This window comes from Balaenoptera musculus, chromosome 19 (assembly GCF_009873245.2).
Source record: "Balaenoptera musculus isolate JJ_BM4_2016_0621 chromosome 19, mBalMus1.pri.v3, whole genome shotgun sequence".
NCBI lineage: Eukaryota > Metazoa > Chordata > Mammalia > Artiodactyla > Balaenopteridae > Balaenoptera > Balaenoptera musculus.
This window is the reverse complement of record NC_045803.1, coordinates 47,756,812-47,770,207: the sequence shown is the minus strand read 5'-3', so window position 1 is coordinate 47,770,207 and position 13,396 is coordinate 47,756,812. Positions and strand designations below refer to the sequence as shown.

Below are 13,396 nucleotides of genomic sequence, written 5' to 3'. Positions count from 1 at the left end.
AAAGACCATAGTTAAGAACTGTGCATGTGCACAGTCAACATGTTAAGTCAGGAGGATTCCTAGAACCACACTTATTGTGTCCCATTGGGCTCCTTAGTGCAACAAGAAAGCCAAGCACAGTGACATCGTTGTCCTTTATGCCCGAACCCTGAGAGCTTTGGACGCTAGTGAACAGGAGCTCATGAAAAGGTAGGTGGCAAGAGTCTGCCTAGCTGGAATATTCCCTTTTGGTTCTTTGTATGCACCTCTGAAAAAGGTATGAGTCACTCTTAATGTGGTTCTGAGGCTTTCCTTGGGCCGTGACTGGGGATCTCTGGGGATCGTTGGCAATCTGTCTAACACTGTGATTTATGATACATGTCTGATCATCTGAAGCATGGTTTGCTCTCCATATAGCATTAAAAATGATGATCTGGGGCTTCCCTGGTGGCACAGTGGTTAGGAACCCGCCTGCCAGTGCGGGGGACACGGGTTCGAGCCCTGGTCTGGGAAGATCCCACATGCCATGGAGCAACTGGGCCCATGAGCCACAACTACTGAACCTGCGCTCTAGAGCCCGCGAGCCACAACTACTGAAGCCCGCGTGCCTAGAGCCCGTGCTCCACAACAGGAGAAGCCACCGCAATGAGAGGCCCGCGCGCCGCAAGGAAGAGTAGCCCCTGCTCACTGCAACTAGAGAAAGCCCGCGCACAGCAACTGACCCAGTGCAACCAAAAATAAATAATAAATTAATAAATTAATTAAAAAAAAAAAAGTCATAGAGAAACCTTTAGCCATACAGTAATACCTCACACCTAGGCTGGGAAGCAGACCCAATCAGAAAGATAGCCTGGATTTTTTGTAGCCTGTCCAGATTCTTCCCTAGGGATTACATTTACTGCCTGCCTCTGCTCCTAAATACTGTGAACACTGAATCAGGGAATCCTCTGTCTTACTCTTTGTAGCCAATTCATGGCCATCTAGAACACACTCCCAAGTCTCAATCTCTTTGTCACTAGAATAGACTTAATGATACTTTTTAAAAACTGAGGATTTTTGTTTCTTGTGTCCCTAAGCCCTCCTGCAACAATACTCTGCAAAGAAGTCTCATAACTGAAGCTTTGCACTTGTCATACAATGCAAGAAAGTATCAAGATTTTGGAAGCCCATGAACAAATGCTAATAACACTACTTATAAAATATGCTCTAAGAACATTAAAGATTAAAAATACCTGCACTGGACTTCCCTAGCGGTCCAGTGGTTAACACTGCACGCTTCCTCTGCAAGGGGCACAGGTTCGATTCCTGGTCAGGGAACTAAGATCCCACATGCCTCGCAGCACAGCCAAAAAAAATAAAAAGAACCTGCACTGAGAGACTACAGGGATGTGGGTTCGCTCATGTATTACTGGTAAAAATGTACACGGGCACAAACATTTAGAGAGGCCTTTGGCAATATGCTTCAGAAGTCTAAAAGTAATTCTGCTTCAGGAATTTTCTCTAAAGAAATGATTAAGGATATGTACAAAGATGTACTTAATCAGACTTGATTTTTTTTTAATTTTTTTTTTATTTTATGGCTGTGTTGGGTCTTCGTTTCTGTGCGAGGGCTTTCTCTAGTTGTGGCAAGCGGGGGCCACTCTTCATCGCGGTGCGCGGGCCTCTCACTATCGCGGCCTCTCTTGTTGCGGAGCACAGGCTCCAGACGCGCAGGCTCAGTAATTGTGGCTCACGGGCCCAGTTGCTCCGCGGCATGTGGGATCTTCCCAGACCAGGGCTCGAACCCGTGTCCCCTGCATTGGCAGGCAGACTCTCAACTACTATGCCACCAGGGAAGCCCCAGACTTGATTTTTGCTTAATACTCTGAGGCACATATCCTAGTTGATAGATGTGGCTCTAGTTGATCCATTTTAATTTCTATATAATATTCTATTTCTCTAATTAGAGTTTACCTATATGTATTTCATATTGGTGGACAGTTAGGTGGTTTCCAGTTTTTGTTAATATAAGCCATGCTGCAGAGAGATAGGTGAGAGTTTCTTTAGGTCTAGAAGTGGCTTTGCTTTATCATAGGGTACATGTAATTTCAGCTTTACTAGATATTGTCACATTGCTCTTCCAAGAGGCTATTCCAGTATATACCAGCAGCAGTGTAAGAGATTTCTCGTTTTTTTTCATACCCTCACCTACTTTGTATTATCAGACTTAATTTTTGCCAGTTTCATGGAGTGAAGTAGTATTTACTTTAATTTGCTTTTCCTCAATCGCGGTTGAACCTACTTTTCTATACATTGTGCTCAAATATTTTGCTCATTTATATTGAAAAAAATATATTGTTTCTTACTGATTTATAGTTCTTTGTTTTCCTTATACCAACTCTTTGTTGGTTGTATACGTTGCAAATGTCATCTTCTAGTTTATGGTTTGTCTCTTTAACTTGTCTATGGTATCTTTTGTTAAACACAAGTTTTTAATTTTAGTGTAGTCATTTATCAGTCTCTCGTTTTGTGTGTTTTTGTCCCTACTACATTACAATCATGGAGACATAATATCTTCTTTGAAATGTCTTTTTTTTTTTTTTAATAAATTTTTTCTTTTGGCTGCGTTGGGTCTTCGTTGCTGCGTGTGGGCTTTCTCTAGTTGTGGCATGGGAGGGCTACTCTTCGTTCCGGTGCGCGGGCTTCTCATTGCGGCGCCTTCTCTTGTTGCGGAGCACGGGCTCTAGGCGAACGGGCTCAGTAGTTGTGGCGCATGGGCTTAGTTGCTCTGTGGCATGTGGGATCTTCCTGGACCAGGGCTCGAACCCATGTCCCCTGCACTGGCAGGCAGATTCTTAACCACTGTGCCACCAGGGAAGCCCCTTTTAAATGTTTAAAAGTTTTCGTTTTTTTTTTTTTTTTTAATTAATCAATTTATTTATTTTTGGCTGTGTTGGGTCTTTGTTTCTGTGCGAGGGCTTTCTCTAGTTGCGGCAAGCGGGGGCCACTCTTCATCGTGGTGCGCGGGCCTCTCACTATCACGGCCTCTCTTGTTGTGGAGCACAGGCTCCAGATGCGCAGGCCTCAGTAGTTGTGGCTCACGGGCCTAGTTGCTCCGCAGCATGTGGGATCTTCCCAGACCAGGGCTCGAACCCGTGTCCCGTGCATTAGCAGGCAGATTCTCAACCACTGCGCCACCGTGGAAGCCCCTAAAAGTTTTAGTTTTTACACTAGTTTTTAGTCTACCTAAAATCTAGTATTATGGATAACCACAATTGTATTAATTGTTAAAATTAATAATTTAAAAACTAATAAATAATTTTAAATTAATAAATAAAAATTTATATAGAAATATTCTTTCTATATAAATTTCCATTGCTACCTCTATCCTAAATTAAGTTTCTATATTATGAATGGACTACTCTGTTGTTCTGGGGTCTGTTTGTTAATTCTTGCACCAGTACTTCAATTTAGTCTTTCCAGCTATGAACATTATATAATATCCTTTCACTTATTCACTGTTTCCTTTGTGTCTTTTATAACTGTATTTTGCTTCTTAAAGGCCTTAACTTTATTCCTAGGTTGCTGTTGTTAGAATGCTATTTCGAATGAATTTTTTTCTGTTATATTTACTAGTCAGTTATCTGGTGTATGGGGAATGCTGTTGATCTAATTTTCTTGATCTTGACTACAGCAGCCTTGCTGATTAAGTTTGTGGGTTCTCTTGAATTATAAGAGCCACTTTATCCCTTCCTTTCTAATTTTCATCTTTTTTTCTCTCCTATCTCATTGGAGTGGAAATCTCTTTTTTTGCATTTCATATTTTGCAACATTCAGATTTATGATTTTTATTCCTGGTGAATATGTCCTTTCATTACACATTGTTCCTCTTTATGCTTATTCATCCTTTTTAATTCTAATCAGTCTTTTTTTAACATTTGCCTAGTGTATACTTTCTGTCTTTTTAACTTCAGCCTCTTTTTTTTATTTATTAATTTATTTATTTATTTATTTATTTATGGCTGCATTGGGTCTTCGTTGCTGCACGTGGGCTTTCTCTAGGCGGGGCTACTCTTTGTTGTGGTGTGCGGGTTTCTCACTGCGGTGGCTTCTCTTGTTGTGGAGCGCGGGTTCCAGGCACGTGGGCTTCAGTAGTTGTGGCATGCGGGCTCTAGAGCGCAGGGTCAGTAGTTGTGGCACGTGGGGTTAGTTGCTCCGTGGCATGTGGGATCTTCCCAGACCAGGGCTCGAACCCATGTCCCCTGCACTGGCAGACAGATTCCTAACCACTGGGCCACCAGGGAAGTCCAGCCTCTTTTTATAGTGTTCTTTAATTTGAATATCTGATGAACAACCAGTACCTTATTTTCTTTGTATCCAGTAGATAATCTTGGTCTTTTAACAGGTCATTTTTACTCTTTTATAATTTGGTTCTAACTCAAGCAGTGAGCTTGGCTCTAATCCCTCATTTTGCATTTTAGGTCCCCATTCCCTAGTAAGAGCCAAATTCCTGGTCATCACTGCCTGCTTCAACACTGAGACCCACCCCAGTAGGCTCATGAGTTCAGCCCTGCATGCTACTTTTCTGTAGTGTTTCTGGGCTTGAGAGATTTTTCACTTGTTATATTTTATTCACTATCATGACATATTTACAGCAAAGTGTGTATATCATAGCATGAATTTACTATGTCATCTTGATGAGAAGTCTTCTGTAGTCTTTCTAATCTCCACCTGTTGCTGGCTTTCCCCCTCTAGTTCCTTAGAAGAGGAGCAGACGCTAAGGAAGAAGGCTGAGTTAGAATCGGCACAGTGCCGGCTCCAGCTTCAAGTCCTCACTGAGGAATGCACTAAGCTTCACAGTCATGTTCAGGTAAGTTTGCCTTTTCTAATCCAAAGAACTTTTGGAGTAGGAATTAAGAAGGCATCTAAATATTATTTAGTTTCATCTCAGATATGAATAGGATTTACCAGGTTTTTCAGGAAGTAAACATGATCAAGTCTTTATTTCTGATTAGGGCTTATGTACATGCTTTATGATGAATTCTACTGCAGTGTGAATTTTTTAAAAATTGAACAGCCACCTGATAATCAAAACTTGTTTAAGTCATTTCACTTCCTTGAATCTACCAATTAAATGAGAATTTCAGACAAAATGACCATTAAGGACTTTCAGTGCTTTATGATTCTGTGCTCTCCCTATTTCAATTGCTTGTTGAAATATTGTGAAAACTGCAGCAGTTCTTTAGGATTCATGTTAACATTTTCTTGTAAAGGATAAGAAATATCCTTGTATTAGATCAAGGAATTGTGTATGAGGGGAATACCAAACGAAAAAGCTTCACATTTACAAAATCTTTTTCATTTTAGGACTTGAAAAAACTTATTGTGCAGCATCAGGGTCAGATTTCACAGCTGACCGGGAGTTCCCAAGCACGTTTCCTAAGCAGCCTGCCCTCCAGCCAGAGCCGACACAAATACCATTTCCAGAAGACATTCACAGTGTCTCAAACAGGAAACTGCCGAGTCATGACATACTGTGATGCTCTGAGCTGCCTGGTAGTATCACAGCCTTCTCCTCAGGCCTCCTTCCTTCCAGGTGAATAGTCCAGAACCTCAGGTGTTTTTTGGTTTTTGTTTTGTTTTGTTTTTTTTAAGGAACATGTATTTATTTATTTTTTGGCTGCGTTGGGTCTTCGTCGCTGCGCGTGGGCTTTCTCTAGTTGCGGCGAGAGGGGGTTACTCTTCATTGTGGTGCATGGGCTTAAGAGATGCAGTGGCTTCTCTTGCTGCAGAGCACGGGCTCTAGGCACGCAGGCTTCAGTAGTTGTGGCTTGTGGGCTCTAGAGTGCAGGCTCAGTAGTTATGGCGCACGGGCTTAGTTGCTCTGCGGCATGTGGTATCTTCACGGACCAGGGTTCGAACCCGTGTTGCCTGCGTTGGCAGGTGGATTCTTTTTTTTTTTTTTTTTTTATTTATTTATTTTATTTTATTTTATTTTATTTTTTTTATTTATGGCTGTGTTGGGTCTTCGTTTCTGTGTGAGGGCTTTCTCCAGTTGCGGCAAGTGGGGGCCATTCTTCATCGCGGTGCGCGGGCCTCTCACTATCGCGGCCTCTCTTGTTGTGGAGCACAGGCTCCAGACGCGCAGGCTCAGTAATTGTGGCTCATGGGCCCAGTCGCTCCGCGGCATGTGGGATCTTCCCAGACCAGGGCTCGAACCCGTGTCCCCTGCATTGGCAGGCAGATTCTCAACCACTGCGCCACCAGGGAAGCCCGGCAGGTGGATTCTTAACCACTGCGCCACCAGGGAAGTCCCCAGAACCTCAGTTTTTATGTTCATTATTGGACTCTATTTCTCTCCTCCCTTCTTGGAGAATCCAGGACTCACTAGTAGGTGAACACTGTCCACAGCCCACCAAATCACTTTTTCCTAGTCACTTTCTTATTAATACAGATACTTTAGGGTACTGCAAAGATATCTGTACTGTCTGTTGACGTCATTCTGTAAATTTGTTCACCAAAAGGGTAGAGATACTGAACCATGGTAAAGTGAGAGAATATGTACTTAGCAGTGTGGGTTGTCCAAGGATAAGAACATCATTCCTGTATGTCCCACTAAAGTACAGATTCATTTTAGACTAGAAATATTTGAAAAAACACTACCCCAAGCTCTAATTCAAGTTAAAACAAGATTTAATGCTTATTTTCAGTAGTGTTCAAATTGACAAATTCCAAATAAAAGAATTTGGGAACATTATTATTTTATTAATATTATACTGCTTTTCTCTTTTTTGTGTGCTTTTCAAGCTTAATTTTAGGTTGTCCTAATGTTGAAAACCAAATCTCACATGCCCAATGTTGTAGATGTTTTTCCTGCTGTCTTCAGCATATGATTTCTGCCAACTCTCAGGTCCCTTTGCTTCAGCCTGATTTCCTGTCCCCCGACTTAGAAGTTACATTCAAATGCTTCAAAACTCTGTCCCCCACACTTAGGTATATATAGGATTGGTGGTGGAATCCCTAGATTATCTTATATTTCTCTATTCACTAATATTACCTATGAGTTGAGAGGCTATCAGGAGGCTCCAATTGAGGGGAAAGTAAAAGGATTGTTTATAATGTTCCTATATCCCATTCAAAATTTTAATAAAAAAGATTTATCATCATATAAAACCCTCCCCATTAATTGGAAAAATACTTATTTCTTCCAGTTGTTTCCCCAAATTGGGTGTGATCTGTTCCTTTATTTCTTAATGTGTCTATTCCATACTGCACAGCTGATAGACTGATGATGCTAATTTCCTCTTGTTTCCTTTAATGATTAACTAGGCTAATACTCATGTTCCCTTGTTGATTTAAAGCCTGTAGTTTCTGTGTTTGTTTCTCTGGCTCTCCTAATTCTGTTTCAGGAGAAAACACAGTAAACTTTCTCTCACTTTTTTCCCTAGTGAAGCAGAAGTGTGATCTTCAATCTAGGATTTGACAAATTTTGTTTGTGTATAACTCAGGTAAAATAGATACTTGGTAAAAATAAATGTATTATCATAACCTGGTAAGAGAACAGAGTAACAAATAAATTTAAAAGGACAAGTTTTTGGCTTTCTTTTCCTCTCTTGGAATGATATACCTTGATTAGCATACTTGATGTCATCTGTTTTCATTCTGTTTCAGAAAAAGGTAACATATCTTGACCACCTGACACAGAAATTACTTATCTCCATTCTGTATTGTTCATTATCTCTTCTACATCTTGAGTATCTGTGGTTCAGGTGGAATAGTGTCTTTCTCTCTCTCTCTCTCTCTCTCTCTCTCTCTCTCTCTCTCCCTCTCCCCCAACAGCTTTATTATTAAAGTATAATTGATGTACAATAAACTGCACATACTTAACGTGGTATATACCATTTGGTGAGTGTTGATACATGTATACACTCCTGAAACCATCGCCACAGTCTAGATAATGAACATATCTGTCACCCTGAAAGTTTGCTCAAGCCCTTTTATAATCCATCATCCACCTGTCCCTCCCTCCTCTCCCCATCCCCAGGCAACCACGTTCTGTCATGATAGATCAGTTTATATTTTCTAGAATTTTACATAAATGGAACCATACAGTGTTACTCTTTTTTTGTCTGGCTTTTTTCAACATAACTTTTTTAAGATTAGCCATATTATTGTGTCTATCAGTGGTTCATTTCTTTTTATTGTTGGGTAGTATTCCATTGTATGTATATACAATGCTTTATCATTCACTTATTGATAGATATTTGGGATGGAATGTATTTTTTAAAATAAATTAGAACTCCGGGGAATTTTTATTTTCTTTGTTCGACTAGCTTTTTCCCAGAGACATGCCAAGAAAGGTGAAGAAAGGACCTACTTGAAATGGTAGTTTGCTTTGTCCTAAATTGACTTTCAGTGATCTGTTTCACTCTCTCGTATCTTTGGCAGGCTTTGGTGTTAAGATGTTGAGTGCTGCCAACATGAAAAGCAGTCAGTATATTCCCGTGCATGGCAAACAGATACGTGGACTGGCTTTCAGCAGTCGATCCAAAGGCTTACTTCTCTCTGCTTCCCTGGACAACACTATTAAACTGACCAGGTGAGTGCTTTGTGGGGAAGATGGGCCCTGGGTTGCCTAGGGTTGAATAGTGTGGGAATTAGTTATCTGTGTTATGATGACCTTGGCTTTTGTGGGGGTGGGATGGGAGATGTGTAAGGCATTGTCTTCTCAGATCCAGCTTCATTGATTTTAAAATGTATTGCTTTAAAAAGTGGACACATCTGGTGACAAAACAGAACGTGTGGTGGTCCATTTCTTAAAAATTATATATGTTACAAAATATATCTTAAGTCATGCAGATGAGAGTAACACCCTAGAGTTGGTAGAATGACAATATGGAGGGAGCCTTGGTACTGACACCATGGAGTCACCATACTAGCTTGGGACTGCTTATTCCTTGTCTGTTCCCGGATCGTTGTACCTAACAGAAATGCCTACCAGGAACTCATTGTCCTGGGTGCCATGATGACTGCTCTCATCAGTAACCCTCAGTTACTACATTTTATCTTTCACATGCTCTGCAAGTACCCTGCACCAGATCTGAGTGTGCTCCATGCCTTTATCTTTTAGAAAGTAGTTCTAACCCACGCACCTATGGCCACCTAATCTACGACAAAGGAGGCAAGAATATACAATGGAGAAAAGACAGCCTCTTCAATAAGTGTTGCTGGGAAAACTGGACAGCTACATGTAAAAGAATGAAATTAGAACACTCCCTAATACCATATACAAAAATAAACTCAAAATGGATTAAAGACTTAAATTTAAGGCCAGACACTGTAAAAACTCTTAGAGGAAAACATAGGCAGAGGACTACCCTGGGGGTGCATAAGAATATGCCTGCCAATGCAGGGGATACGGGTTTGAGCCATGGTCCAGGAAGATCCCACATGCCATGGAGCAGCTAAGCCCGTGTGCCACAACTATTGAGCCTGCGCTCTAGAGTGCGCAAGCCACGTCTACTGAGCCCGCATGCCACAACTACTGAGCCCGCATGCCACAACTACTGAGCCCGCATGCCACAACTACTGAGCCCGCACACCTAGAGCCTGTGCTCCGCAACAAGAAAAGCCAACGCAATGAGAAGCCCGCGCACCGCAACAAAGAGTAGCCCCTGCTCGCCACAACTAGAGAAAGCCCATGTGCAGCAACGAACCCCAATGCAGCCAAAAATAAATAAATAAATTTATTTAAAAAAAAAACATAGGCAGAACACTCTTTGACATAAATCACAGCAAGATCTTTTTTGACCCACCGCCTAGAGTAATGAGAATAAAAACAAACAAAAGGGACTTAATTAAACTTAAAAGCTTTTGTACAGCAAAGGAAACTATAAACGAGACAAAAAGACAACCCTCAGAATGGGAGAAAATATTTGCAAATGAAGCAACTGACAAAGGATTAATCTCCAAAATATACAAACAGCTCATGCAGCTCAATATCAAAAAAACAACCCAGTCAAAAAATGAGCGGAAGACCTGAGTAGACATTTCTCCAAAGAAGACATACAGATAGATGGCCAACAAACCATGAAAAGATGCTCAACATCACTAATTATTAGAGAAATGCAAATCAAAACTATAATGCAGGGACTTCCCTGGTGGTGCAGTGGTTGAGAAACTGCCTGTCAGTGCAGGGGACACGGGTTCGATCCCTGGTCTGGGAAGATCCCACATGCCGCGGAGCAACTGGGCCCATGCGCCACAACTGCTGAGCCCGCGCTCTAGAGCCCGCGAGCCACAACTACTGAGTCCACATGCCACAACCAATGAAGCCCGCATGCCTAGAGCCCGTGCTCCGCAACAAGAGAAGCCACTGCAGTGAGTAGCCCCCACTCGCCGCAACCAGAGAAACACCCGTGCGCAGCAACGAAGACCCAATGCAGCCAGAAACAATAAATAAATAAAATAAAATCATAAACTAAATAAATTTATTTTAAAAAAAAACAACTATAATGCAGTATCACCTCACACTGGTCAAAATGGCCATCATCAAAAAATCTACAAACAGTAAATGCTGGAGAGGGTGTGGAGAAAAGGGAACCCTCCTGCACTGTTGGTGGGAATGTAAATTGATACAGCCACTATGGAGAACAGTATGGAGGTTCCTTAAAACACTAAAAATAGAACTACCATATGACCCAGCAATCCCACTATTGGGCATACACCCAGAGGAAACCATAATTCAAAAAGACACATGCTGGGGACTTCCCTGGTGGCGCAGTGGTTAAGAATCCACCTGCCAATGCAGGGGACACGGGTTCGAGCCCTAGTCCGGGAAGATCCCACATGCCGTGGAGCAACTAAGCCCGTGTTGCACAACTACTGAGCCTGCGCTCTAGAGCCCGCGAGCCACAACTGCTGAGCCCACGTGCCACAACTACTGAAGCCCGCACGCCTAGAGCCTGTGCTCCACAACAAGAGAAGCCACTGCAATGAGAAGCCAGCGCACCGCAACAAAGAGTAGTCTCCGCTCAGTGCAACTAGAGAAAGCCTGCGCACAGCAACGAAGACCCAATGCTGCCAAAAAATAAATAAATAAATAAATAAATTTATTTTTTAAAAAAAACAAAAAAACACATGCACTCCAGTGTTCATTGCAGCTCTATTTACAGTAGCCAGGACACGGAAGCAACCTAAATGTCCATCAACAGAGGAATGGATAAAGAAGATGTGGTACGTATATACAATGGAATATTACTCAGCCATAAAAAGAAACGAAATTGGGTCATTTGTAGAGATGTGGATGGACCTAGAGACTGTCATGCAGAGTGAAGTAAGTCAGAAAGAGAACAACAAATATATTAATGCATATATGTGGAATCTAGAAAAATGGTATAGATGATCTTATTTGCAAAGCAGGAATAGAGACACAGACATAGAGAACAAATGTATGGATACCAAGGGGGAAAAGAAGGGGGTGGGAGGAATTGGGAGATTGGGATTGACATATATACACTATTGCTATTAGGTATAAAATAGGTAACTAATGAGAACCTACTCTATAGCACAGGGAACTCTACTCAGTGCTCTCTGGTGACCTAAGTGGGAAGGAAATCCAAAAAAGAAGGTATCTATGTATACGTATAGCTGATTCATTTTGCTGTACGGTAGAAACTAACACGAGTTTGTAAAGCAACTGTACTCCAATAAAAATTAATTAAAAAAAAAAAAAGTAGTTCTGATTAGATGTCTCTTAGTTGGCTTCTTATTTAATTTCTCCAGCTAAATCTGAGGGACATCATGATGCCTGCTCCAGGCCTGATATACCTTTTGACTTTTCAAGAATGCCTCAGCTTAATTTTACCCCCAAAATCAATGTACCATTATGTTTTATGTGTATCTATGTGCTATGACTTATTTTAGTAATGTTGAAAATTAGGGGGAGAAAAAAAGGTTAAATAGCAACGTGTTATTAATGACTACCTCTGGATGATTGGATTATAATTTATTTTTATTTTTCTTATATGTATTTTCTAGTTTTTCAATATTAAATATTGATTACCTGTGTAATAGGTAGCTATGGAGAAAGTAATAGGGGTAGAGTAGGGAATGTACTGTTTATCTGTCTCTTTTACTTCCTTACAGCTCAGGAGGAAAACCTGTCCCCCAAAACAAATATTTTGGAATTAAAAGGAGTTATCTGGGCAGTCCCTAGGGGAAATTGGGAATCCAGATAGTTTTGGTGTGTGGTTATGTTCTTAAAGGATCATCATTAAAATGATAATCTTTACATCTTTCTTCTGTATTTGATTTTTGTAATGCATAGTTGTAAAAGTCTTTTTTAACTCCACAGCCTGGAGACAAATACTGTGGTCCAGACTTATAATACTGGACGTCCTGTCTGGAGCTGCTGCTGGTGTCTTGATGAAAACAATTACATGTATGCTGGATTGGTCAACGGTTCAATTCTGTTGTATGACCTTCGAAACACAAGCTTTCATATCCAGGAGTTAGTACCTCAGAAAGCTAGGTAGGGAGCCACCTGTAGGTAACAGCTTTCTCTTAGACTGTGATTGTATTAATCCTGTCTTTTGAGAGTGTTTCACAGTTGATCAGAATTCCTAACAGAGGGCATTTCTCTGAGTCCACTGATCTATTCTCACTTCAGAATCAGTAAGATCCTTAGAGTTTGTGTTCATGATAGTTCATATGGTAGAAAGTTCTGGTACCAAATATAACCAGATTGACCCAACATGCCAAAATGAAATCAGATATGTGTTCAGAGCCCAGCTCCACCATTTATGAGCTGTGTGACCTTGGTCACATTTCTTGGCCTGTTATGAGCTTCATCTGTGAAATGTGGTTAGCACCGTCTTGCTTTAATAGACACACATGTCTAACACATAGGAAGAGATCAGTAAAGAGCAGCCCAATAAAAAGTGATTTAAAACTTCCCTAATCCACAGCTGGACCACCTTGGTCTAAGGATACCATATTACTATGATTTATCCATTTATAATCCAGTTATAGAGTTGGGAGGTTTGTGAGGTTGGCCCAGGTTCTGAGGATGGGTAGCCACCAGCACCACTTTGGCTCTTCAGAGTGTACAAAAAGGGGGGTAGAGCAATCTAAACATAAAGATATCACTATAGTAATAATTGTTTACTGAAACCTAGCCTCAACACTGTGGGGTTTTCGTTTCATTTGGGTTGAGTGGAATCGTTCTTCAGTGATGTGGTTCATGGGCCTGAAGGTGACTGATATAAGTTTATACAAATTCGAACTTCAGGCAAACAAGGTGACTGCCGTCTATGTAGAGGATCCACGTAGACAATAAAATACAGCAAATAGCAAGGGAAGAATATGTATTTGTTTTTGTTTTAGTTTGCTTAGGTTACCTTCATTATGACAAGGAAATGAAACAAAGCAGGCAACG

General features: G+C 41.1%; 1 protein-coding gene across 4 annotated transcripts in view; it reads left to right on the top strand.

Annotated features, from left to right (window-relative positions):
- Nucleotides 1-13,396, top strand: part of RFWD3 (ring finger and WD repeat domain 3) — a 62,660-nt gene that overhangs the window by 22,727 nt on the left and 26,537 nt on the right. For all 4 annotated transcript variants that reach the window (XR_005017487.1, XM_036833990.1, XM_036833992.1 and 1 more), the window contains exons 6-10: nt 98-189; nt 4,714-4,828; nt 5,326-5,554; nt 8,407-8,557; nt 12,314-12,490. Coding sequence is in view for 3 of the 4 variants with exons in the window: in XM_036833990.1 (XP_036689885.1) it covers nt 98-189; nt 4,714-4,828; nt 5,326-5,554; nt 8,407-8,557; nt 12,314-12,490 (764 nt within the window). In the remaining variant the exon portion in view is untranslated. The remainder of the gene's footprint in view (nt 1-97; nt 190-4,713; nt 4,829-5,325; nt 5,555-8,406; nt 8,558-12,313; nt 12,491-13,396) is intronic.